Source organism: Penicillium atrosanguineum (genome assembly GCF_028827265.1).
Source record: "Penicillium atrosanguineum strain IBT 20685 chromosome Unknown utg000003l_segment0_segment0, whole genome shotgun sequence".
NCBI classification, from domain to species: Eukaryota; Fungi; Ascomycota; class Eurotiomycetes; order Eurotiales; family Aspergillaceae; genus Penicillium; species Penicillium atrosanguineum.
The window spans coordinates 1537866-1562707 of record NW_026623135.1 but is presented as its reverse complement, the minus strand read 5'-3'; the positions used below and the strand labels follow the sequence as shown (position 1 = coordinate 1562707).

Sequence of the window (24842 nt, the reverse complement as noted above, 5' to 3'; positions counted from 1 at the left end):
AATTTCCGGCCTGTTCCGGTGCTTTTCATTAACAATCCCGGAATCCAGAAGCGCGGGGGATGCACGATAGATCCAAAATTCCCGTCTCCTGCGAACCCGACAGTCTGGATACAAACCCAAATTCCTCCCTCCACCCGTGTCGAGTTGAATAGCGAGCCGGTTTTACGAGAATCGATTTACTTAATCCGCGTTTGCCTCCAGAAAACTTCTCGTCGGTTTGTCCCTTCCATCACAATGCCATTCACTCCCCACGAATCACCCTCGCCATCCGAACCAGCCCCATCTGTATCCCCAGCCAGCGCTGAGACCCCTGTCGACGCGCCCGGTCCAATCGCGATCGATACTTTTGGCGACGTATGTAGACTCGAGGGTCTGGCTTATTGTGACCCGGGAATTAATTTTCGCCATCTTGTAGGACACCAACAGTGAATTCGACGAAGAGCTGTCCGATCTCACCTCCCTGTCGTCGAGCGTGCTCGAGTTTGAGTATGAAAATGGTCGGCGGTATTGCAGTACCCGTTCAGTAAGTCGTCTTGCCCAACCCATGCCCTTGGTCCTAAGCTACAACACTCAACTGACCTCTGACTAGGGAAGTTACATGTACATTCACACTTTCCTCTAGAGGCCCCGGGCGGGGAAGACTGACCAAGTTAGGATGCCAAATGATGAGGAGGAGCAGGATCGAATGGATATAGTAAGGCACTGTCTCGATTGACTTTCTATGTTCCTACAGTGACTCTTTCTTCAGACACACCATATGTCCGTGAAGTAACATACTCCCGGTATCAAATAGTGTGGCTAACCAGAGCGGTGCAGATGGCTGATGCTACTGGGAGGGGAGCTCTACAATGCGCCTATTACATCATCACCACAGAACATTCTTGACCTAGGAACCGGAACAGGTATTTGGGCTTTGGATATTGCCGAGTACGTCAAATCCTCTATGCTCCATCCTCCATCTTTGCCTACCAGCAAGACTGACCCGAGATGATAGGAAATTCCCTGGTGCCCACGTCATTGGGAATGATATCAGCCCTATCCAGCCCACTTGGGTGGCCCCAAATATCGAGTTCATCGTGGAGGACTTCGAAAGCGATTGGCAGTATAAACTAAACCACTTTGACTTTATCCATGCACGATGCCTAGCTGGGTATATGCCGACCACCGGTTCCCTATCTCAACGAGAGTGACACTCTAACACACCGAGCAGATGCGTAACCGACTGGCCTGGGTTTCTCCGCCGGATCTACTATCACGTCAAACCCGGCGGCTACTTTGAATCGCACGAGAGTGCTGTGTGGGCCCGTAGCGACGATGGCTCCCTCAAGGAAGATTCTGCGCTCATGGAATGGCAGCAGGCCGTCAATTTCGCCGGCGAGAAGAGCGGCCGAGAGCTGAACATCTATCATAAGCTGAAGAACTGGATGATTGAAGCCGGCTTTGAGGATGTCAGCTTGTCGGTCTACGCGTTGCCCTTCTCGCCATGGCCGCGCGCTCCCCACCTGAAGGCCTTGGGGAAGTACCAGGCAGTGCAATTACAGCAAGCCATCGATTCGTATTCGCTGCGCTTGTACACGCAGGTGCTGGGCTGGAACCCGGATGTGGCCAAGATTCATAATGCGATGGTCAAGCGGGAGCTGCGGGACAAGAAATTGCATGCCTATGTTCAAACGTACAGTCCAAACCAGCCCCCTTTATGGCCTGAGTACTTGTACTAACTACCAGCAGAGTCGCCGTCTATGGGAGAAAGCCTCTTCACTAAAATTTATTTTGTGTAATTGTCAATTCACAGGTCCGAATATTACAAGGCCAATTCCATGATCCGTGACAGGTCTCGTCTACAGTGCTGAAATTATCCATGAATGTCAAATATGCACAAAGTGTGGTCATGCATTGCGTTAAAAAGATATTGGGTATGTAAAACTGAAGCCACCCCTAACACCGTGTAATGTGCAGCGATACAAATCTCGAAGTGAGGAGTCGGGACTACCCCATAACGCCCTCATGAAATGCAAAAATCGACTTCCTGCTTTTCATACCATGTATGAAGAAAAACAATGCTACCTGCTTTGACGGAACTTGTTCCTGTTCTTCCGCGCAAGTTCCTCTCTCTCTTCCCTCTCCTTCTCCTTCCGCGCGAACTCGTCTCTCTCCTTTCGTGAAAAGTCTAAAGGCTTGTAGGCCAAACCATGCGCGCCGGTCATTCGGATTCGTTGCTCTGTACGAGACATGGTCCTGCCAAAGCCGTCTGTAGTCTCAGGGGCGTATGCGACCTCGTGATTGTGTGTCGGCCGCGCCGGAGGCGATAGACTTTGAGTAAAAGGCCGGGGGAATCCAAAGCTGCTACGGGGACTGTAGGAGGAGCGGAACAGCTCACTGTATGGAGAAATGCCATCGAAGATGCTTCCGTTCCGCAACTGCTCAGCTGCGATCCGAGCGTCATTCAGGAGCAGCTCGTCTTCATCAATTTGACGCTTGTTTGGCTTTGCCGCTTGCAGTTCTTCCTTTGTCGGGGACTTCGGCTTGCAAAGTTCTTTGGCGCGTTCCAGACAAGGCAGAGATGGGACTGCCCTGCTGTATTGCTCGATGAGGGAATATCTCTTGGCAGGAGGAGATATTCTCGTCGTCTCCGATATCTTGACAGATTTTGATCCAGGTTCATCCGTAGTCGATTCAGTAGACACTGGCGCTTCGAATGCCCGTTTCCTTCCTTGTTCGGGCTCCGGGCGCACACCTCCAGGGAAGTCCCGATAAAGGAACTTCTCCCAGGCAGCCGTCTGCTCTTCAACCGTTGCGTAGACTAGCAAGAATTCGGGTTAGTAGGAATCCTCTGTGGGAAGTAAATAGAAGTTGAATAAGCTTACCAGGTGGTTGCCATTCGTCTGTTTCTAAGCTGCTGGTAGGTTGAGTAGGCCGCTGTGTAGTGGCAACCACGTTGTCCTCCAGAACGTGGTTTTTGGGCTCCATTGACTCTGGTCGAATTTTGGCTGGAGCCTCTGATCCATGGTCAAGGTTAAAGAGATTGGTCTTGGCTGGGGCGATCTTGGGCGACCCGGGAGGTGTTGTGGCAGTTCCCGTTTCCTCGGGCTGTGATTCATGCCCCCTTTGTTCTACAGAAGGTGCTGTCGCAGCGCTGGGGAACAAAGGTTCCGGAGTCTGATTGTCGCCAAACGTAGGAGTGGAGTTTCTGGGTGCGAATGTGCTCTGACCAAACATCGAACTCGGGCTTTGCGAGGAAGTGCCAGAGTCAGGCTTCGAAGGCATAAACAGAGACTGCGAGTGACCTTGTGCAGTTGCTGTCGGTTGAACAGGCCTGAACAAGCTAGACGACTCTTGCGCAGACGCATTTGGCGCGGCGAACGAGAATGGGTTGGTTTCCTTCGAAGCTGTGGTTGTCGTAGTAGGGGGTTTGAACGAGGACGAAGATGAAGGAAGTGGCGCCGGGCTTGCGTAGCTGAATGGCGAGCTTGATTCCGTGGCAGGCTCCGCAGCCGCGGTGGGAGTAGCCGCGGAGGAGATATCGTTGGCGGCCGCAGGTTGGAAGAGGGGTTTCGTGGTAGGGAAGAGTGAAGATGAATTCGGGAAGGCACTGTTTTGGCTTGGTTCAGAAGGCTTCGGCGATGCAAAGGAGGATAGAGAGTCTGCAAAAGGGTTGAGCTTTGCAGTCGAGGCCTCTGATGTCGCGGTTGGAAAACTGCCACCTAGGAAAACCGAAGTGGACTGAGCGGGTGCGACAGGCACGGTAGTAAGCGCGGGTGTATCTTGTTTCTCAACTGTCTCGGATGGGTTGAACAAGGAGAATGGCGAGGGAGCAGTAGTAGTCGCAGGCGTCTCTTCTTTTTGACTCGTCTCGGGGGGGTTAGAGAAAGAGAATGGGGAGAGAGACGGCTCAGAGAAGACCTGTGCTTGAGGTGCTGGCGCAGCAAATGCATTGCTGGCCGCCGGCACAGAAGGACTGCTGACAGCCGTGCCACCAGAGAACATGGAAGTGAAAGGGTTTGCGCTTGGGGCTGATGGGGCTGACGGGGCAGAAGGGGGTTTCACAGTAGCACCACTGGAAATCATCGAAGAGAAGGGATTGAGAACGGGCGTAGAGGATGCGGGAGGGTTGTTTGCCGCCGGTGCAGCAGAAAACATTGAAGCAAAGGGATTTGCGGGGGAAGAAGTTTGGGGAGGATTTGAAGGTTGCTGGGCAGGAGAATGAACATTGGCAAATGGGTTGACAGACGACGACGGCACAGGGTTCTGGAAGACATTGCTAGTGTTGGACTCCACCTCACCGTCAAGTGATGGAGAATTCATCTCCACCACCGGAGCAGGTGTCTGGTTAAACTCGTCACTGACGAAAAGAGAGTCATCATCAATAGGCATGTCCGCCGACTTGTCTACCCGTTGATTTAAGTAAGATTTGTCAACCATGCCCATTCTCGCAGCCTCTCGAATGTTCATCCCCAGAATAACAGCCACCAAAGATCTTCCCGACCGCTTTGACTCGACGTAGGATTCAGAGAAGGAGTGCTCTGATGATGGGGAGAATGCTGGTGAAAGAATTAGCACCAGTTGGCCGATGTAAAGCAAACAAGCGCCTGGGGGTAGAAAAAGTGGAACATACCGATTGAGTCAACAGGACGGCTGCCCCAGTCAAGGTAAAGTTGGCCGCTAGCATTTTCACCCAGTGTCAGATCCTGATCATTGCAGAACTGGATCGTCTGCTCATCGTCATCAAAGTGTAGAGCTCGGGTCAGCTCGTCCACAGTCCACTCATCGTTCTTAGATTGTTGGGAAACTGGCTGACGGCAGTAGCCTTTCCAGATCGCGCGAATAGCCGTTTGCCGTACGTGGTTGAAGTAGATCTCGGCGACACATGCCATCAAGTAGGACACACTCCGTGAATTGATGATGTTGAAAAATCGAGTGTAGAATCCCTGGGCGATTGCATTAGGTCGACGCGTATCCAGTGTGCCCTGGTAGTCCCATGTGTTGCAAGAAGCTGCGTACAGCTCCAAAGCGACCTGGACCCGAGGAGAATTCTGCAACGAGAGGGGCCACTTCTGGACACGAGCTTCGAGATCAGGGCGCTGATCGTGAATGGAGAAAAGAATATAGTACGCGCGGAATTCCTCTTCATTTGGGAAAGGAATGCGTCCACGGTTATCGTCGTAATAGTACATCAGCGAAAGCATCGTGTTATTCAACTGCTCGCGTTCTTGGTGACGGTCAAAAGGTTCCTCATTTGCTGGACTGGAAAGAAGGTGAAGCGACACGATGTGGAAGCGCGCGATTCTCTCCAAACAAGTTACTGCGATCTTGACATCCTCCTCGTGAGTAACCTGCTGGACGGAAAAGTCATTTCTGATAGATCGTGTCCGATCCCAAACAAACTTGTGGATTATACCCAAAGGCTCGTTACCTCCAACAACATGGCGAACCAGGTAGTTCGTAGCTTGAAGAAGCGTCTTTGGTGTTCGAATATCAGAAGGCAGTTGTTCGTCGTAGCCAGCCGCTGAACGTCGGAAACGCTTCAGCATCTTCATTTCCATGTTTTGAAGAGTATTGGTCGATGGGTGTAGATACTGAGTGTTGATGATTAGCGGGGTCAAGTGAATGAGAAAAGACGCGAGTGATACTTTTTCGCTTTTGTCGATCATCTTTTGGACGATGCGCTCCACGCGTTCGAATTCAGGACACATGCTGGTACACGTGCCCACCGGGGTGATAGCGTGATTCAGAGATGTAGGCTGATTCGGATCGGCCATTTGCCCATCTCGAATTGCTTGCTGGCGCTGTTTCGCTCGATCGAGTTTAAGCTATTTCAAAAGTCAGACAAAAGTGTCTTCGTCGAATTTTTTGTGAGATACAATGAGTGTTGATGCTGACCTGCTCGTATCTTTCATGGTATGAGGCCACAGAGGATGCATCCTCCACGGGTACAGATGCCATTGATCCACTGTGTATACTGCTGCTTGGCGATTGACGCTGGGGGTCTTTTTTGAATCCGCCTCGTGGAGCAAATTGACCGTTTCGAATGGTCGTGCCGTTTGCGATGGCAGAAAAGGGCGATTGTGACTGCTGTGTTGTCTGATTGCCGAACGGATTCCCAGTGACTTTCTGTTGGTCGATCTGAGCGAATGGCGAATCAATGTTGGCAGAGGTTTGCAATTGTGATGTCAATGCTGCAGAGTGCGAAACACCCGAGTGCGCAACGCTAGCGCCGCGTCCTCGACCACGAGGCATAGATTGGCCCCGTCCTGCGCCACGCCATTTTGATGCTCTGGACCCGGAACCTCTAGGCTGATATGTCGTCCCACGTGCTGCTGATACTCCACGACCACGCCCCGGAGTGCTCGTGGCGCTCGCCTGTGCATTTCCACGAGGAGCACCGAAAGGATTGAACGGGGTTGCCATCCTGTCCGCAACTAGCGGAAAGGAACGGATGGGCCGTCTCCAGCCACTTCAAAGCTCCACCCTATGGGCCTTTTCTTCAATATGTGTTGAGCAGGTTCTTTGACAACGTATGCGAGTCGTGGACAGTGGTGATAAGCGGAATTGAAGAGGGGTTGAATGCTGTTTGAGGAGTCGATTCGCCGAGGCGAGGACCAGAAGTCAGTCCATGATGCAATTAAAGAGTATCGCCTGTTTCTCCAACAGATCACAGCGGCCGAGCAATGCAGGATTGCGCAATTGGTCGAACGTTGCAATGTCTCGAAGTCGCAGCGGCGGGAAGGGAGAGACGGCGGTACCTTTCGGACGATCGCGGGGTCTATTGCGTACCGTAACGAACAAGGAGCATTTCGCCAAAAACGTGCTGGTTTGAGGCGGATGCGATGAAAGAGGTGGTTGAAATAGACGCGGCAGGTTCGGGGGAGAAGTCGAAGTGACGGAAAAGAGATCGTGAACGCAGCCTGGGCAAAAGTTAGCACAGGACCCCGGAAGTTCCCAATATCTACAAACCTCCAGAACGCGTAGAGGGATATGCGTTGCGCTGCAAAGATGTCGCGGAGAGATTGCGGATGATGCTCTGTTGCTTCAACGCGAGCTCGAAGAGGGCCGGCGCGGTTCCACTATTAGCCGCGCGCTTGTCCCGATTAAGCGGGCGGTTGTTGCAGACTATGAGATGTCTTTGCTACAGCTGGCCGAGAAACAGCCGGTCCAGGGACGTATTACACAAGGTTCTAAATAGGCAGCCGTAATTTATAGCTCAGATTTTTTTGAAGTTATCTCAACAGATGCTCTGGAAAAGGAATAGAAAGAGGGTTAAAAAGAGCTTTGGAGAGATGCTCAGAAAACCGTCAAGAAAGAACTGAAAAGTCAATTTTGTAGGTAGTCTTATTTAGTTTATCTTCTCAGTTGGGCTATAATGCTGATTATTACTGTATTAGCTCATTGGAGGTTTTTAAAATCAGAAGAACTCCGAAGAATGGCGTTTATAATCGTTATCGCCAAGACCCTGGTTTTGAAAACGCCCAGCTTCCAAAACTACATCTAGACACAATGACGAGATGGAACGAACTGACTTATCCGTGGCGTAACTCAAGCAATACATACGAATACAATTCGTCTAAAGTGTAACGAGAGCACGTTCTTTGTGAATTTGACAGCAGAAATCATCTTCGCCAGGTCATCGCCAAGTCAAAGCATTGCTATGCAGATAACATCTGAACCGAGTCTCCAAAATTCCCAAATTGACTCCGACTTTCTACCAGCGCAGTTTGTTGATAAATTCTCGCATGCCCTCAATTCAATAGGGGTTTGTGGCAAGGATCCTTTCAGCCTCGGAGGAGTTTTTGGGTAGCCCTGGGGCTTTTTAGCCGAGTATTCCGTAGCGTTACGCCTCAAAATGCCATCTGAAATGAGAAGCGGGGTAAACGATGACCATGCAAGAATCTTTAGCTACTCCACATGGGCACTAGATGACACTTCGATGCCCAATGTTTTAGTTGCCGGGTATGTTTTGTGCATCACCCTGTTCATCTAGCAGGGTTTCATCTTAGGGGTAATACCGACCTCAAAGTTCTACTACAAAGAAAATACGTTAGAATCCATGATCTCACAATGGTCGGAAAAAGCAGCTATCGGTGGTTTCACTACAAAGAGGGCAAGATTCTTTTGTTTTTTTTTTTTCAAATGTGAAATGATTTTGTAACCACTATCTACCAGATATCTTTTATGAACAAAAACTCCGATCAACATAGACATAGGGGCAAACAAGAAAGAAAATCATATACAAATCAAACGAAAAGTGTGGAAGAGGAGTATTAACGAGAGTCGAGAAAAGGGCAAAATTTATAAGAATCCAAAGTCCACAAGAAAAACCGGAATCCAAAAGTCCAAACCAAGCCATCAAAAGTATTTTCAAAAAGGAACCAAAGAAGAAAGTAAGAGAAAAAAAAGGAAAAAAAAAAGAAAGTAGACATCAAATCCAGTCCACTCCACTCCGCAGCTCCTCTTGACGACACCGTCCTTTTTTTTATTCACAAAGAACAACAAAGCAAAAGAAACTCCGTTGCTCAAGCCCCTGCATGTTGAGTGCTTTCATATGGTATTCAGAGCCATCAGTCATATAAGTCGTTAAAATGTCCTGCCTCGATTTTCGAATTTAAATGCATCGCCCGTTCAACTGGGTCCAGCCCGTTGAATTAGGCTGGGTGCGAGAGAGGCAGGCCGTGTGGGTGTCCCAAGGAGCCAGTGCGGAAGGGCAGTGCCCGTTGGCTCATGTCGAGGGGTGACTGGGCGTGGTGCGACATGTCGTGCAGCTGGGCCGGCGAGGCCATGGGCATTTGGTAGGCCATTGAAGCCGGGGGAAGACCGTGGCTGGTTGGCGGGGCGCTGTAGTCCACTGGGCTGAAGATATTTTGGCGGAATGAGGGTGCCCAGGCATCATAATGGCCTGCTGTGCGCTGCTGGTCCGGGGATGAGGTTGGGAACGCGTTTTGCGTTGAGTAGTCGAAAGCGAGGACTTCATGTGGGCTGATCAGCTCGGCAGTCACTGGTGTGCTGAGCATGGGCTGCGAGTATGCGTCTGAGTACTGCGGCGGGGTTGCATAGTAGGGGCGGTCGTGGCGGGGGGTTCGAAGCTCAAGGGTTCGCCCATTGAGAAACTACCTGGCTGAGAGCGGCCATGGTGCATGGGCATTGTGTCGATTGGTGTTGTGAGAGGAGCTGTTATCTGCTCGACAGTTGAGGTCGGAGTCAAGAGACCGTCCTCGACATGCTCGGGGATGTTGATTATGGGAATTTCGTTGGAGTCCTCTTCTTCGTCTTCACCCTTGGGGCTGGGTCCTCGGTTCTGAACATATACAACCATGTTGGCATCTATTATAATATTAGTTTAGATCGTTTGAGCGAATACGTTAATACATACCAACTTCACCGCGCTCAAAACGCTCTTCCATCTTGCGGACCCGGAGGATCTCAAAGATGATCTCGACGTGAGAAGGGTGCTTCAAGCTACGCTTGGTGTCACCAGCGACCTCCTTGAGTTTGTCGGCGGTAATGCCATGGCCTCCGAGCTTGCGGATAATGTGGAGCAGAAGCTCAATACGGTCTTTGCAAACATTAGTGACTTATAATTATTCTTACCAACATGAAGCACTTACACTCTTTGCGCAGGTGGTCGGGCTCCTTGTGCATGACACCCGGGGGCCACCACTCGGGCTTAGTCTTTTCGGGGTCGCCGGTGCTACCAGGGGGGGAACCCGGCGCCGGCTTGCCTCCGTTGTATGGGTGTCGAACCTGCTTGCGGGGCTCAATGAACTTAATGAAGGCCTTGGCGACCATGCGACAATTCAGCTGCTGGAAGTGCTTTAGAGCACTCTCATAATAGCTGGTAACCTTTTGGGTGTCTCCCACACGGAGAGGGACCATGTCGTTGGATGCACTCTGGGGGTAATCATCGTTATCGGAAGCCTGATCATCAACCACAGAAGGAGCAGGGCCGTTGCGGCGGCGAACGCGGCGAGGTGAGGCATCCAAAGTGCCTGTATAAATTCGATTAGACAATATTTTGGCATATAGCAGCAGGTAATACTTACGGCGAGCAACAGGCTGGTGATAGCCAATTCTCTCACCGAGAATCTCGAGGAAATTCTGGCGAACATCGGGAGTGAAGACGGTTGAGCTCTGCTCCTGGATGGAAACAGACTCATCAACCTTGAGCTTGCCTTCATTGTCGAGATAGATCATAGCGTAATGGGCATAAGGCAGGCGGAATTGCGAGCGAGTGGGAGCCATCATAGGCTGAATTATTGTAAGCGAGTGAACGAAGTACAGTGGACAAGTTTACTCACAGGAGCCACATCCCAGCCGGGTGGGCCCTCCAGAGCAGAAGCAGAGCGCTTCATAGCCCCAGTGGCAGTTTTGTGGTTGGTATAGACCATTGTGCTGAAAGTAGTAATCGCTGGGCCGAGGCCGAGGCGAGGAACGCGGTATTGGAATTGGAAATACTCCGGTAAATTCGCAATGTGTAAGACCGTTCACTCAGAATAAAGAGTATAGAAGCAGCCTCCAAAGTTCAGCGGGGAAACTAGCAGAGACTTGGAGTCCTTCTTAAAGAAATGAAGCTGGCGGTTCAGAGTAAACTAGTCGAGATCCTATCGGATTGTTAGCCATTGCTCTCGAATTTTGCAATCCACACCGCATCACGCCGTTTCACGGTCGTCCACAACCAGCGGATGCCCAACGGCAGATGCCATGTTCGGGGGGTGCGAGCCGGTGTGACAAGCGGGAGGCAACCCAGGACGGCTCGAAGCAAGCTCATTGCAAACGAGACCGAGCTTAGCTCCGGGAGTATACTCACTGGCAAAGAGAGCACAAAGAATAGAATGCTAGGCGAGGAAGACCGCAGATGTGTTGGCAACCGACGGGTCGGAAACGATGCAAATGCAGGAACAAGTTAGATATAGATCCACACTATGACCCCTATGATCCCGGGTTGGTGATACGGGGTTGGACTGGTTGTGGATGAAATATCTTCAGGTTGGGCTTGGAGGGGTGAACCACAGAATGGAACCAGAGATGGAGTGGGTCGTGTTGAAAGAAGCAGTCGAGGAAGTGGGAAGAGGAGGGTGTTTAAATTAATGCAAAAAGGGAAAAACTCGGAGTGGAGGTGCAGAGTATTTCAGTTCTCTCGACTTTGCGGTTAAAAGTGTAAAGCGGTACTTTGTCAAAAAAAGCATCAAACAGCAATGAGCATGGATGATCCTTGACTGAGGCCGGGGGATCCCCGGTAGCTTCTGATCTTATGCAGCAAGTAACTTGAGGGCATGCATTAGTCCAGACCAACCACCGGCGGGCGTCCCAGCTGTCTGTCCCGATCCGTCATCCCTGTTTGTATTTGTAGATCGCCATCCATTTGGCTTTTTTTTAGGTAGGATTTATTTAATTGACATTTATTATTTTCTTGATTTTATTTTATTTTATTTTATTTTAGAATTGTTTTTCTGACAGTCCCGCCCCGAGCACATTAGCGTCGAGTCCGTCGCTCGGGGAAGAGCCCAACCCAGTGTGGCGCTGTCGATTATCGATCGACTTTGGCCCCTCTCCCCCACGGCGATGGCAGCCTGTCACTCGCTACTTTGACTCCGTAATCGGGTACGGGATCCTTTCGATCGGAAGTTCCTGAATGCCTGCTTAACATCTTGTTTATCTATGGTTAGCTAATTGCTAAACTCTGGAAACACTCCTAAAGAGTCCTGTCCACGGTTCCCGGCGGGACGAAGCGCGAAGATCCACCTCCGGGGGACGTTCTTTGTTGACGTAAATGGTAGCGTAACATGGTAGCTCATTTAAACCCTGTCGCACCATCGACATAGCCTTAGCCAGGCACCCTCTCTAATTCATCGTTCGTGTTCGAAACGCCGCGGCCCTTGCGTCGGGTCCCACGCCCACGCAATGTGGGTGCTATTCTTAAAAGGCGCTCAGCTTCGGGGGCCCCGGGTCCACGTCCAGAGTGGGTTTGGGAAAGGCAGATTCGTCACCAGGGAAAACAAGTGCTCGATCGCGCCGGATCTGGGTGTGATGTGCCCCGGCGCTAGTTGCAGGGGCCTCCCAGTCCAATAAGCGAAGCTACTGGGCTGTGGCCCTAGACCCGGTGGTTCCAAGAACCTATCAAGGTTGAGGCTTGAGCGTGGCCCAACATCCTGGATCCTGGGATGTCGAAGAATGACTCGCCGATAGGGCTTTGCCCACATTACCCATATGGACTTCCCCTCCATGTCGATCTCCCATGGCTCAGGATTCACCAGACATGACAGGCGTTCGCGGAGTCTCTTCAACGCTGGGATCATGCTTGACCGGCTCTGATTCTCAGCGGGCGTAGGCGAACCCCTGAGATTAGACCTTCCAATCTCGCCAAATGAGAGCGAATCAACAAAAGCACCAAATTGACTCGCGAGGTCGAGGTCGAGCCCGCTGCTCTAGCCGCGGATAAGTAGTCATGGCCGTTCTAGCACGAATCGAGACATATTTGCGGCTCCTCCTTCTGTCATTCTCGTTTAGGTCAACCTGATACCAAATTCCGGTACGATCCCCCGGGACTCTCCCGGCGCAAATAGGAATCGGCCATATTCAGCCTTCCTGGGCTAAGCGCCGTACTTTTAACGCGTTCCTTTGTTCGTGTTTGAGGGCGCCCCCGTCGCATTCGAGGATCCGCCCCCACCACATTTCCCATTTGCGAAGGCATCCCAATAGTACGCTCTTAGCTTGGCCTCGGACGTTGGGCAACCCAGGGGAAAGGGCACATCTACCCAAGCTACTGTCATCTCGGTCCATCTCCCGCCCCGGTGGATTCAATAGGATTTGTCGGGTCCAGACGTCCAGTTGTCTAAGATATCCCGAGGAGGCAAAATCAACTAAGAATATGGGCTGCAGATTGTTCATGCTAGAGCTGTACCTGCACCGTATCCAAATGTTTGTTCGGTCTTTTTGTCCTCGGGTTCCCCTCTCTGATCGATCAACTGCGATCAGCTACCGAGTATATCCGTCGCCATGTCATTCGGAGTAACAGAAGTGCGATCATCGTTGGAGATAGAGACTAGAGTGACCAAGACCAATAGACCGAAACCATGCCCGGTACTTCTGTGACCGCAGTGCCTGTAACCTTTTGTTTTGGATCAGACTATTTGTCATTTGCAGGTGAGGGCTTTGATCAGATAGAATTACGACTGTCAGAATCCACCCCGAAAATCCAACAGCCTGATGCCGAACAAAGCCATATCCACCTTAGCCGCAAGGGGGTCCCTCGGAGTCTTTGTTTGCCCAACCGTTCGCTCCGTTTTCCCCATGTTGATTTGCTTTTTTTCTTTTCTTTTTTCTCATTTTCCCCACTGTCAATCTGAAGGCGAAATCGGCCTGCGCGTTAGCATCCCCCCTTTTAATCCCCTGTCAGTTCTGAAATCACGGATTACTGCAACTGACTGTAGATCATGTCTTGGGAGCTTTATGATGCTATACGTGGGGTTCTGATTGACAGTAGATCATGTCATGGGAGCTATACGAGGCTTTACGTGGGGTCTAGACCCCCCAAACCTTTCAAATGTTTCGAGGCTTGATGTCAAAGTACCACCATTTGATGATCCCTCATCGGCAGCATCCCATTGGTACAGAACCGAAAGGCGTCCAACCCATGACATCCCCCATGCACAACGCTCAGATAGGGCTCAGCCACAGCGTGGCACAGGCATAGGCAAAAGCTATTTTCAGCTGTGATCACACCGCCACATCCCACTCAGGATCTGACAGCCGGCTATATTAAAGGTGCAGGGAAGGAGCTTGCTTGGTAGACGCCCCCGATCCTGCCACGGACAAGATTGCAGATTTGACAGGCCTTAGCTTGTCTTGTCTGACTGAGACAAGGAGAGGCAAATTGGCAGGTGCAAATAGCAAGCGTCTGATATCATCCAGGTAGCCCGCTAGTGCCGATCGAGGATGGGATTAGAAGACTCCGGAGATGTTCGGTTGATCGTGATGCAATCACCCTGAAACCAGATCCTTTAATGGTGAGGCGCTGGGGGCTTGGGGCCTGGGTCTTGAGCTTGGGCTTGGGCTCGGGAACCGGATGTGACAGCGGGTGCACGGTTTGCCCGAAATGGAGGGTGGGGAAGGCGGAAATCATGGAGGGGTTGTGACTGTGTGAACTTGCCCTTTCTTTGATCGGCATTTCGTCTGTGCCCGTCTTCTAGAAAAGGGTGATGTGGTTGCCCTACGCGGTTTTTTTTGGTCTCTATCGCGATTTCTTCGATTTACTTTCTCTGTGAGGGTCGAGGATAGAGGACAGAGGTCAGCGGGCAGCTTCTCGTGTCGATCGAGAGGGATTGAAGTCTGTTCGCGTCCACGATCCGAGGCCGCAGCAAAGGTACCTCGAGGCAACTAGGTGATTGCCGAGTGTAGGAGATAGGAAGCCGTTCGCGTATCCCTGATGAATATCAAAATCATCGTTGCCGTACTCTATTTGGTTTCTCGGGACGCAAGTCAGTGAGGCGCTCGGCTTAAGCACCGGAGAGTGCAGCGCCGGGGAGCCGCGAGGACGATCATGCAATGAGAAGGCGGGATCGAACAGCCATCGGTCCGGCTTTTGTTGGACCTACGTCATGTCTGCCTCGCCAGGAGGTTGACAGGGTTGTTCATGGTCACCTGGGCAGGTTTAGTGGACGAGAACGTACTTTTGTTATGAGGAGCATCATTTCAGGGCTATTTCCCCTGGTTCCATGCGGGTCCAGGGCATCAGAGGGCCCAGACTCCCCGACTCCCCCCAAACCGAACCAAATAAGCCAATCAGCCCGTGCCCAAGCCACGGCGGGTCGGGGGGCACCGGTCCGGACGAGCTAAAGCTGTCAAACTCCCCCAAAGAGTATAGTGCAGGATCCACTCCAACCCAGCAATAGGGTCAAAGTTGGCAATCATGGTGCTTTGGTGCTCCCAGGTACAAGTTCCATCCTTCTCGAATGGGCCTGTTGCGTGTGATGGAGTCCTGATCTGACCTCATCCCATCTCTCAAGATCCTTGGGTTTCAGAAAGCGATGCCTGCAGTGTCCATTCACGAGTCAGCACTATGACCACTACGCGGAGCTAAACGAACCTAAACGAAACGGCCTCTGGTTGCCTCGGTGGGTTCTGTAGATCTTAGGGTGCAGCCAATACTGTCCTCTTCCAGCCCTCCAATTCGAGGGCCAAGATCAGCCCCTAAGCATGTTACGAGATAGAACGTACATATTGAGGAATAGTCTACATCTAATTCTGGAATTGGACCCCATAACCAATACCAAAGAGGCAAGAAAAACAAAAGTGAGACTGCTGATAATTTCTGCGTTGTGGCCCGGCCCGATGGCCCGCGGTCACAGAGTGTCCTCTTAAAGGCTGTCTCGGAAGCCCTGCTGCAGCCATCACTATTATTGTCCGCTTACGCACGCCACCTTCCTTCATAATTGTCGATAAATTACCTTATATTTGATTTCAATGGCATTGTTCGAGACTTGGGTTTTTGATGCAGCAGATGCAACATGGAAGATTCTGCATGCCATCGCCGGGTCATACGGTCCTGCGGGCGTCCCCTAACTTTTAAGCGCTCTGCATGTCGATGAACCAATCAAGCTGACATTCACGATCGAAATCGCCGACAGTATTTGTTTCAATATGGGCTGGAGCGCGATTAGCTCTGACGCAGGCTGTCCAATCCATTACCCACAGTGATCAATCCTCTCAACCGCGTGGATATGACACCTGGCCCCTGCGAATGCCTCCAATGGTACTTGTGTGCCATCCGCATGATTTAATTGCTGAACTGCCTCTCTGTTGTATTCGTCCCGATCCACTCTGCCCGGGTGGAACTACGTATGTGGACCCTTCGACTCCAGTGATCGGCTAGCTTCAGCTCGCTTGGGCCTCGTACGTTTTTCATCCAACCCTAATCAGGGAGCCCTTGCGTCGTGCGGAGATCTTTCCCGCAGAATCCGCTCTGCTCATTTGAAGCTGTCAACGTGGTTTTCCTTCGCGTCACGCGCGAGCCATTTTGTTTCATAGGGCAGTCTTGACGGAGAGATGGTCAGGTAGGACGTTGACTTGGTTCGCACCCTACACAGGGTCGCACAAACGTCACATCCTATGTTCCCTATCCCCGGGAACAAGATTCCCGCGCGCTTGCACCCTGAATCCGTATCGTGGGAAATCCTGAACCCAGTTACCTGGATACCCTCATCGGGGGTCGTGGCTTGACGTCCACTCTCCGGGGGTCAATTTGCAAGCTCCACCTGTCCTTGCAGACTGCCCTCTTATGGGCTTTCATCGAGAACCAATCATTTATGGCTAGTGTGGTCAATGCATAGCTTTATTCCCGAATGGTACTTGGCGCAAACTCTGGAAAGACACTAATCAGTTCCCCGAGCCTCCATCTCGAAGCTTCCTGAGAGCCGGAAAACCCACCACGCCGGAACTCGATTATCGCGATGGCATGCATGCGGCCCTTCTTTTGGGCTTGTCCAGTTTATAATGGGATCCACGTCCCGAATGCTGTCTCCGAAGATGATCCACCTCTGTTGTTCTAGTGTACGGATTTGTTCACCCGGAGGCCTATGCAATGTACTCCAGCCTCGCGGGATGCATGAACGGGGAAATTGCCCGAAACGTCCAGATCGTCCCTGGCGGATCTCTGCCCGGTCCCGATCGAGAGGTATCGGGGACAATATAATTGCCATTCCCTGATCTTCTTGTCAGGATAGGCCCTAAATAGAGATGACGCTAATGAGCTCGCTACTGGGGGGACCTGATCCGTCGCATAAGTTCAACCACGACAGGATCCGACCTTCAAGTGAGACTTGGAGAGCTCTTTCTCGCAGTGATTTTGGTAGGGGACCATTTGCACGGAAATGTCCCACCTAGCTCGGGAGGCCCGGTCCACGCGAGACGATCCGTGGCCGGGGAACTCCATTGGGCCGGTTTTATTCCAAATGATTCTTCTTCTACCGCTACCGTGGAGCTCATTGAAAAGTGAGATCAGACCGCATCCACAAGGCTCAACCCTACTTAGGCTCGGGAAAGTGACGCGCGATCATCTTCAAAAGATACAAAGCCTTTATCTCTGGCAAATTGCAATGCCAAGAACAACCAACCTCTTCGCCTGGAAGCATAGATCCATTCCCCGGAGATCTAACACCCTAATCCCACTCTTCGCTCAAGCCCAAGCCGGCCCAAGCGTCCGGATGCAGCTCGATCTGAATCCGCAGACCTGGTCACCACTGCGAATCATATGCACCTCAACATCCACAGAGACCAGGATTTGCGTACAGGACGGATGAAACTTCCATCTGCGTACCCCTCTTTGTCCTTCCAGGGCTGAGATGATCCCTTGTCCCGATTCCAGCCTTCCTGAACCGTAGTCCACTGTGGCTCTGAGTCCTCTGCACATGCAGATCACGATCAGCCTTTTCCTGAAGACTCTCGCATGGATCATGACTACGTAGCCCTTACAGCCCTGTACAACATCCACACTCTTCAAAGTACTTGAACGGATATGAAAGTGGCTGGTCCGAGGGATAAGTGGACAGAGGCTGGCTGGATTATTACCCGGCCACCAAAAACTGAATTTTCAATCATCGGAACGCCCCTCCGACCCCGCCATAGGCGCTCAAATGTGCAGGGTGGAGAGTGCCAACACCGACCCAGATGCAGATCCAAATGCAGCAAAAGTGAACCGTACCTCCATCGCTAGCAAACCTTCTCTATCTCCCTAGGGTGTCCGAGTAGTGCAACGCAGGGCCGAACATTCTCCGCTCCAGCATTTCCAGAAGAAAGGGCTGGAAGTCATCGCCCCGACCCCAAACACCGAGATCGACCGAGCAGGCTTCTGTCATTGTTTAAAGATCTTCATGATGTCAACCCGGGGTTTGGCGCCGCAGTCCACGATTGGCCCGTCGGAGACCCATTGAACAGGATTTCTGGAACGGGAGCAGCGGTTCCCCGAAGCACTGACCTTTTCCCTGGTCTTCCTGACGGCTGAAACAAATGCCGACCGGACGGGGGGAGTTAGGAACTTGTTTCTTCCAATAGGAGAAGCCTAGTGCGAGCACGGACGGGGAAACGCCAATCTGAGACGAGAGGGGGAGGCGAATCAATATGACATGCAATATCTGAGCCACGCGAGATCTGATATGTTGACTTTTCGTTCCTGGGAGTCGGATCTGGGAAGTGGCTCAGGTACCGTGCATTGAACCCACTTTGATATTGAAGATTCGAGATCGCGGTGGCACCGAGGCGTTGACGTAGGCGACAATATATCCACTACACATGTACGCAGGTGGCAATACTACTCCAGCCCCGGAGAATCAACATGACTGTGCAGAAAGACATGCATAGGCAGTGCAGAAGCCGAGCCGTGAAACTTGGAACAAGAGAGCTAACCGTCATTCCAGAGGTTTCTCCCAACCCCTCTGCATCGAGCACTCGGCACTCGTACATATGTAATCTTAGATGCACATCAAGAGGCACGCCCGCTGACATCGGCCACACCGTGTCGTTTCAACGAACAATGTTCTCACAGCCGAGCATAAGCAATCTCGCAAATGCAAGGAGATCCCGGCAGAGAAAGGCGACTATTAAAGCATAGCAATATATTTCCCGATCTATTCTTAGCCCGATGTGATCGTCGAACTAGAATCGGCCAGTGGGACGTTGTGGTGCGAGACCCAGTCGTGACTACATGAGTTGACGCGGAGTGGGCATTTCTGCATTTGAATTCATTTGCCTCGCAACTCCGGAGAGAACACTAGCAAGTGCAATGGGATGTTCTGGGCGTCGTGGTTAATTAGTCCCTTCGGGTGTCGGCGGGCGCCACGCTGGACAAGGTGTTCACCGCTACAATGGAATGCGAATCTACTGGGATAGCGAGATGTCACCGCCACGTTTGGGTCGCAGCGCTACTGCAAATAATCCCGGTCTGAGGAGTGGTTTATGTCATTGTGTGCATGCAGATAAGTGTTCGACCTTGGGTCTGGGCGCGGACTTTTAGATTTTTTTTTTTTTTGGAATACTTTTTTACGTTGACTTGTGCTAGTCATATGTACGAATGAGTTGTATTGTCCACATGCTATCAACAAAAACAGGAATTAAGGCACGATGACACTGTACACGCAGTCTGATCACAGGGGTAGAAAGGAAAGGGTTTAGATTTAGTTCGTACAGAAATAAAGCACTTTTCGAGTTTCCAAGGTCACGCCAATCAGCTGGCCTCGATCGCGCATCGAGGGCGTACAATAATTGACTTGGAGAGCCGGGGGCAAAAACGGAGTTTCCTTCGCGTAAAGAGAAGATTTGCGATCTTGTTCTCTCGCAATGTTGCCTCTTGATTCTTGTCAGGGGGAACCCTGGGGCGTCGCATTGACAAGGTTTTCCCCATAAGAGATGCCACTTTGCACAGACACCCGCGCCACAAGGGGGTGCCACCGGGGATTCGAACGGTTAGGCCATGATGGGAAGCATGATCCATGCGCGGGAAATTGAACAATCATGATCCACAACGACCACAGATCGGCCCGGTGCTCTGGGGCTAGAATCCGGATCCCCCGAGCCACTCAGAATGGCGGAGACTGGGCGCCTCTTCGCAGGCCTGCTGAGTACACATGATGCGGGAACTCGTCGGGGGCTCATTGCAACCGATTGGCTTCTAGATTTGTGAAGTGGCGAGGCCGTCGCTGTCAAGCAAGCCTGCCTCCTTGGCCAGCTCGTAGAAGCGGCCACCTTGCTTAATCAGGTTCGCTGGCGTGTCGAATTCCGCCACTCGACCCTTGTCTAGAACGACGATTCGATCGGAATCGATGATCGTGTTGATGCGATGCGCGATGGTGATGATCGTGCGGTCTTGGAAGATGCTGCTACGCAGAGTGCGCTGGAGCAGCGCGTCTGTCTCCACGTCAACCGCGGCCTGGGAGGATGATATTAGCCGATGCCATCAAACGGAGAGGTAGAGATATTTCTTACGGTTGCCTCGTCCAGAACAAGGATGTTACTAGGTGTCAACAAGGCCCGGGCGAGAGAGACCAGCTGGCGCTGTCCTTGACTCAAGTTGGATCCTAAATGCCTCAATTAGATATTACCACAGGGATGCGAATACGAATAGCTCTTACCTCCTTCTTGAATCGGCGCATCAAGTTGACCTTCCATCGAAGAGACGTGTTCCTTCAGTTTCGCATGGTCTGGTTTGGTCAGTAAATATCAACATAGTACAAACGAATTTCATCGTACCTAGAACGCTCCAGAGAGCGGTATCGTCATGGACATGGCGAGGATCGAGGTTGTCGCGCAGGGTGCCTTCGAACATGGCAGGGTCCTGAGGAATGATCGCGAGGCGACCACGAAGATCAAATAGACCAATGGAAGAGACATCAACGCCATCAATGCTAATGGTACCATTGGAAGGCTCGATGATTCGGAAGAGGGCGAGTGTAAGAGAACTCTTTCCGGCGCCGGTACGGCCAACAACTCCAATTTTCTCGTGAGGCTTGATGTCAAGGTCAATGTCCTTCAGCACCAAGTCGAGACCCTCACGGTAACGAGTGCTGTAGTTCTTGAACGTAACAGCACCTTGAGAAGGCCAGCCAATGGCCGGGCGACGCTTGAAAATCACATCGGGTGCTTCGCTGGGAAGATTGGCATATTCAAGGACACGCTCAACGGACACGATATTGGTTTCAACCTCGACAGTCTGGCGAACAATCCAGTTGAGAGACTGGGTAATCTGAAGGGCGTAGGACATGGCCAAACCGACTATACCCGGAGAGACACCGCTGCCAATGGAAACGGAAGTGATGGCAAGGCCAGCGGAAGCCAGAATAATGATCGAACCGATGAACTCAAGTCGAACAGCAAGCCAGCGGTTAGCGCTGATGGACGGGAAATAAGCACGCAAGTTGGCATCCATGCGCCACTCATTCTCCTGAGAAAAGCGGTTCTCTTGGCGATAAGCGCGGATGGTGCAGATGCCACCAAGGGACTCCTGGAAATGAGCGTAGATGGGACTACGAGTGACACTGTCCAGACGCTTGAGTTCACGAGATGTGCGAAGGTAGTACTTCTGGTAGCTGATATAGATGTAGGCCAGCAGGGGAATGAAGAATATAAAGGCTGGGGTCGATGAGGCAATAACAGCCATTGTGAACAAGGCGCGAGCAGAGTTGGCGAAGAGCATGTTAAATGTGCGGGCAAGGACTTCGTCCACGCGGTAGATATCGCTAGAGAATCTGTTGAGAATACGACCAGAAGGAGTAGTCTCAAAGAAGTTCATAGGGGAGCGGAAGATTGCAAAGGCCATGCGCTCGTGCATCTTTCGAGAGGCCTCGATCGAGCAGAAAATCCAAAGAATCAAGTTCTGGAAGATAACAAGAAGAGATGATCCCAAGCCAAATGCGAGATAGACACCAATAAACTTGCCCACGTTCTCATTGCTGCCGTGTGCCTCGTTGTACTCAGTCCAATTCTTCAACCAGTAATTAGCAAGCACTTGGGCGGTCTGCCCTGCAAGAAGAGCAAAGAGATAGAAACCGACTGCCACAAGGTTGCTGTCCTTGGCATATTCACCGTAGACACTCCATTTGACCTTGCCTTGCTCGGTGGTCTCCTGTGTTTGTTTGGACTTGAGAATGTTCTCCTCGTCTCCGAGCTTGCGTCTCGGTCCCTGCCAGCTGGCGGTACTAGCGCGGCGAAGCGTGGCATGACTGTCCTTCCTCTGGGCAGGCTTTCGGTGACTCTTGATAGGCACAAGGGAGCCTGGTTGTTCCATACCTTCACTATCCGAGTCCTCATCATTCGCGATAACCGCCGTCTCGTCAGAGCCCTCGTGGCTAGCAAGGTCATCCTCGGAGCCACTGACCTCGCCCTCGTCCGACGAGTCGGCAAGGTTGGTGCGGACAAGGTTGGAAATTTCACCCTTCATTGCCATGAGCTGCTCATAGGTACCCTTCTCAATGATGGTCTTGTCACGGATCAAGCCAATAAAATCAGCCTCCTTTAGGACTGTGATAGCATTGGTAGCGAGAATCCTAGTTTTGCTGTTCAGAATACCAGAGGGGCCGAGCACCTTGTTGATAATATGACGTCCAACATGCTGATCGACTGCCGAAAGAACATCGTCAAGCAGATAGATATCCGCGCGAGCGTACACGGCACGTGCCAAAGTCAAACGGGCCTTCTGTCCTCCAGAGAGGGAGATACCACGCTCACCAACTTCGGTTTGGTCACCATCAGGCAGATTCTTGAAATCATCCAGCAGAGCGCAGGCCTCAACAGTAAGGTCATAGAAATCGGGGTCCCATCGGTGTCCAAAGACAATGTTCTCACGTACGCTCGCGTTCATGACCCATGGCGACTGTGCAACATACGCGACACGGCCACGGACAACAACCTCACCATCGTTCTTATAGAGTTCACCCAAAATAGATTGCAGCAGGGAAGACTTGCCGCTTCCGACACGACCAACGATACAACTGAGTTCACCCTTGCGAGCACTCAGGTCAATGTTCTCCAGGACAGTAATGCCAGTGTGGCGGTTCCAGGTGAATGAAGCGTCACGAAGGCGAACGGACTCGTCACCGGCGTGATCCACGGGATCCTCGAAGATAACCGCATCGCTCTGCAACTCTTCGGCGGTGAAGTAGTCCATCAATCGCTGCACGGCCACGGTAGACTCAATGACCGAGGTGATTACCATGGGCAGGATGGAGAGAGGGAACGTAAGAAGGTTGAACAGAGTCAGAGCAGGGAAGACAATCTCAGTAGTCAGAGGCTTGTCACTGGTCAAGACAAAGACCGTAAAGGTTGAGCAAGACACAAGGAAAGGAGTCGATTGCCAGGTAAAATTGGCAACAGATTGAGTGGCTCCAATCTTGCGGAGAGTGTTGAGCTCCAGATCGTTTCGGATGTGGCTAAGCTTGTTCATGAAAGCTGTGTTCCATGCATAAAGCTTGATGCTCTTGATGTTGTTCAGAATCTCGGTCATTAGACGTGTTCTGGAGTCCTTGTTCTTCATCTGAATTATCTGCAGCTTCTTCATCATGCGCGCAATGACACCGTTCAACGGGATCATGAAGATCATAACACCGATACCAGCGAACATGCTGGGTCCTACTAGCTGGTAGAGTGAAAGCATGCACAGAACGATCTGGAATGGGGCAGACAAAAGCTGGGTACCGAACTGGGTCAAATCTGACAAGCGTTGTTGATCAACAGCCATGTGGTTGACAATGTCACCAGTGGTCTTGGTCGCGCGACCTTCACTAGACAGCCGCAACGCTTTGGCATAAATAAGGGCCGTCAAGGACGATTTCACCCGCATACCAGTGTCGAAAGCTCGCTGGAAGTACTGGTGGAGACAGCTGGTCTGTACAACCGAGACGATGAACATTGCCAGAGCAATGGCCACACCTCGAATGACTGGCTGAGGTTCAGGGCCTCGGTACGAATCAATAAAAGCGATCAGGTAGCGCAACAGCTGCGGCTGGACAAAAGCGAGCGCATCACTCCCAGACTTGATAATTGCTCCACGAAGATATGGGCCACCAAACGCCTTAAAGAGAGCAATCCATAGAGACGGCTTCTTAGTCTGGAGCTGCTCCTCCCAAGCCTCGCTCAGATCATCGAGCGTGGCACGGGTGGTGTCGCGACGGCGCAGGTTCCACAAATCATCTTGGGTCAGATAATTCTTGTATCCGAATTTCATCAACGGCGTCATCCAGCTGAAGGTAAGAACTGAAAAGATATCCGCATAGTTGTACGGGCATTCGTCTTCGTCACCAAGAGCGTCATAGGCGCTCTGCTTCTTGGGAACGAGATATTCCAACACAAACTCAAACAGCGCCAATCCCAAGCTGATGTTGATGAGGATGAAATACGGGAGTTGATGGACGTAGTCCTTGCGCGAAACAAGAGAATGCAACTTGATGCCGTAGGCGATGATGAAGAAGAGCCAGTAGAACAAGACAACACCATTCGGCTGCCTGCTCCGCCAATGCTCATAGTACTGCACCACGTAGATAACACCCAGAGAGCCGAGCGTCGCGATCGAAGACCAGAACCGGAAGTCGGCCCAGAAGGTTTTCGGCTGGGTCTCGGCTTGAAGAGCTGCTTGGAGGGCAGTGACTAGGATCAGAGAGGCGAGAACAACCTATTCAATAGAAAGTGGGTTAGCGATTCGATCTGATCTGCAACGGGCCAAATGACGTGGGTAGCATACCAGCTTGGCATAGAAATGCCAATTCTTCGAGACGGGCTGCGGAATACGCTTCTTCAGCAAGAGATAGAGCGCGCCAGCTCCGGAAAACATCCCCCATACGGCGACCACAGCAATGATCACATCGATGAAGCATGGAGTTAGGTGGAAATCCGTCGGACTGAGGGGGCCCCATCCTTCGGGATCGGTGCAGAAGGACTGCTTGCGGGGAGCGAAAGCCGATATGAGCGGCGACTGCAGGGATTCTCCAGGCTCGGAGCCCCCGAGTACGACCTGAGTATTGCCATCCAACATATTGGTGACAAGCAACAATGCGCCCCGGTTTACCTGGAGAGGAAAAAGAGAAAGACGGTGTCGGAAATGGAGCTTGCGGACTGCTTACTAAAAGGCCGAGCGTGTCTCGCGCGCAAATCTCCAAAGTCCGGACGCTGACCCAGCACGGTGGATCCCTCTATTTTCCACAGCGCAACGTATGTCCTTACAAAGCTTGTTTGTGGCGATTTGCCTCGAATACTCGCATTCACTCGATCGAAATAGAAGACCTGGAGGCACTCGATTTTAGAAACTCCGAATTTGAATCACGTGATGCGGGTCAACCGGCGATAAGCATCTAACTAAGAAGGTAAAGCCGGCAATC

General features: G+C 51.6%; 4 protein-coding genes across 4 annotated transcripts; 1 reads left to right on the top strand and 3 right to left on the bottom strand.

The window, feature by feature from the left end:
- Nucleotides 1-234: 234 nt before the first annotated feature.
- N7443_003999 (class I SAM-dependent methyltransferase) lies at nt 235-1718 on the top strand (the record flags this gene model as incomplete). The annotated part of the gene is made up of 5 exons (XM_056884055.1): nt 235-354; nt 416-523; nt 809-927; nt 995-1150; nt 1211-1718. The coding sequence occupies 5 exons, from the start codon at nt 235-237 to the stop codon at nt 1716-1718; spliced, it is 1011 nt and encodes a 336-aa protein (XP_056742333.1).
- Nucleotides 1719-2060: 342 nt separating this feature from the next.
- On the bottom strand, nt 2061-6405 carry N7443_003998 (uncharacterized protein; the record flags this gene model as incomplete). The annotated part of the gene is made up of 4 exons (XM_056884054.1): nt 2061-2800; nt 2865-4538; nt 4613-5807; nt 5878-6405. 4 exons carry the CDS (start codon nt 6403-6405, stop codon nt 2061-2063), a joined length of 4137 nt encoding a protein of 1378 aa, XP_056742332.1.
- Nucleotides 6406-8636: 2231 nt separating this feature from the next.
- N7443_003997 (uncharacterized protein) lies at nt 8637-10376 on the bottom strand (the record flags this gene model as incomplete). The annotated part of the gene is made up of 6 exons (XM_056884053.1): nt 8637-9019; nt 9103-9312; nt 9362-9544; nt 9597-9977; nt 10032-10236; nt 10287-10376. The coding sequence occupies 6 exons, from the start codon at nt 10374-10376 to the stop codon at nt 8637-8639; spliced, it is 1452 nt and encodes a 483-aa protein (XP_056742331.1).
- A 9272-nt stretch (nt 10377-19648) lies between these two features.
- Nucleotides 19649-24499, bottom strand: N7443_003996 (ATP-binding cassette glutathione S-conjugate transporter YCF1; the record flags this gene model as incomplete). The annotated part of the gene is made up of 5 exons (XM_056884052.1): nt 19649-19906; nt 19963-20054; nt 20109-20177; nt 20227-24139; nt 24209-24499. The coding sequence occupies 5 exons, from the start codon at nt 24497-24499 to the stop codon at nt 19649-19651; spliced, it is 4623 nt and encodes a 1540-aa protein (XP_056742330.1).
- Between the last annotated feature and the right edge of the window lie 343 nt (nt 24500-24842).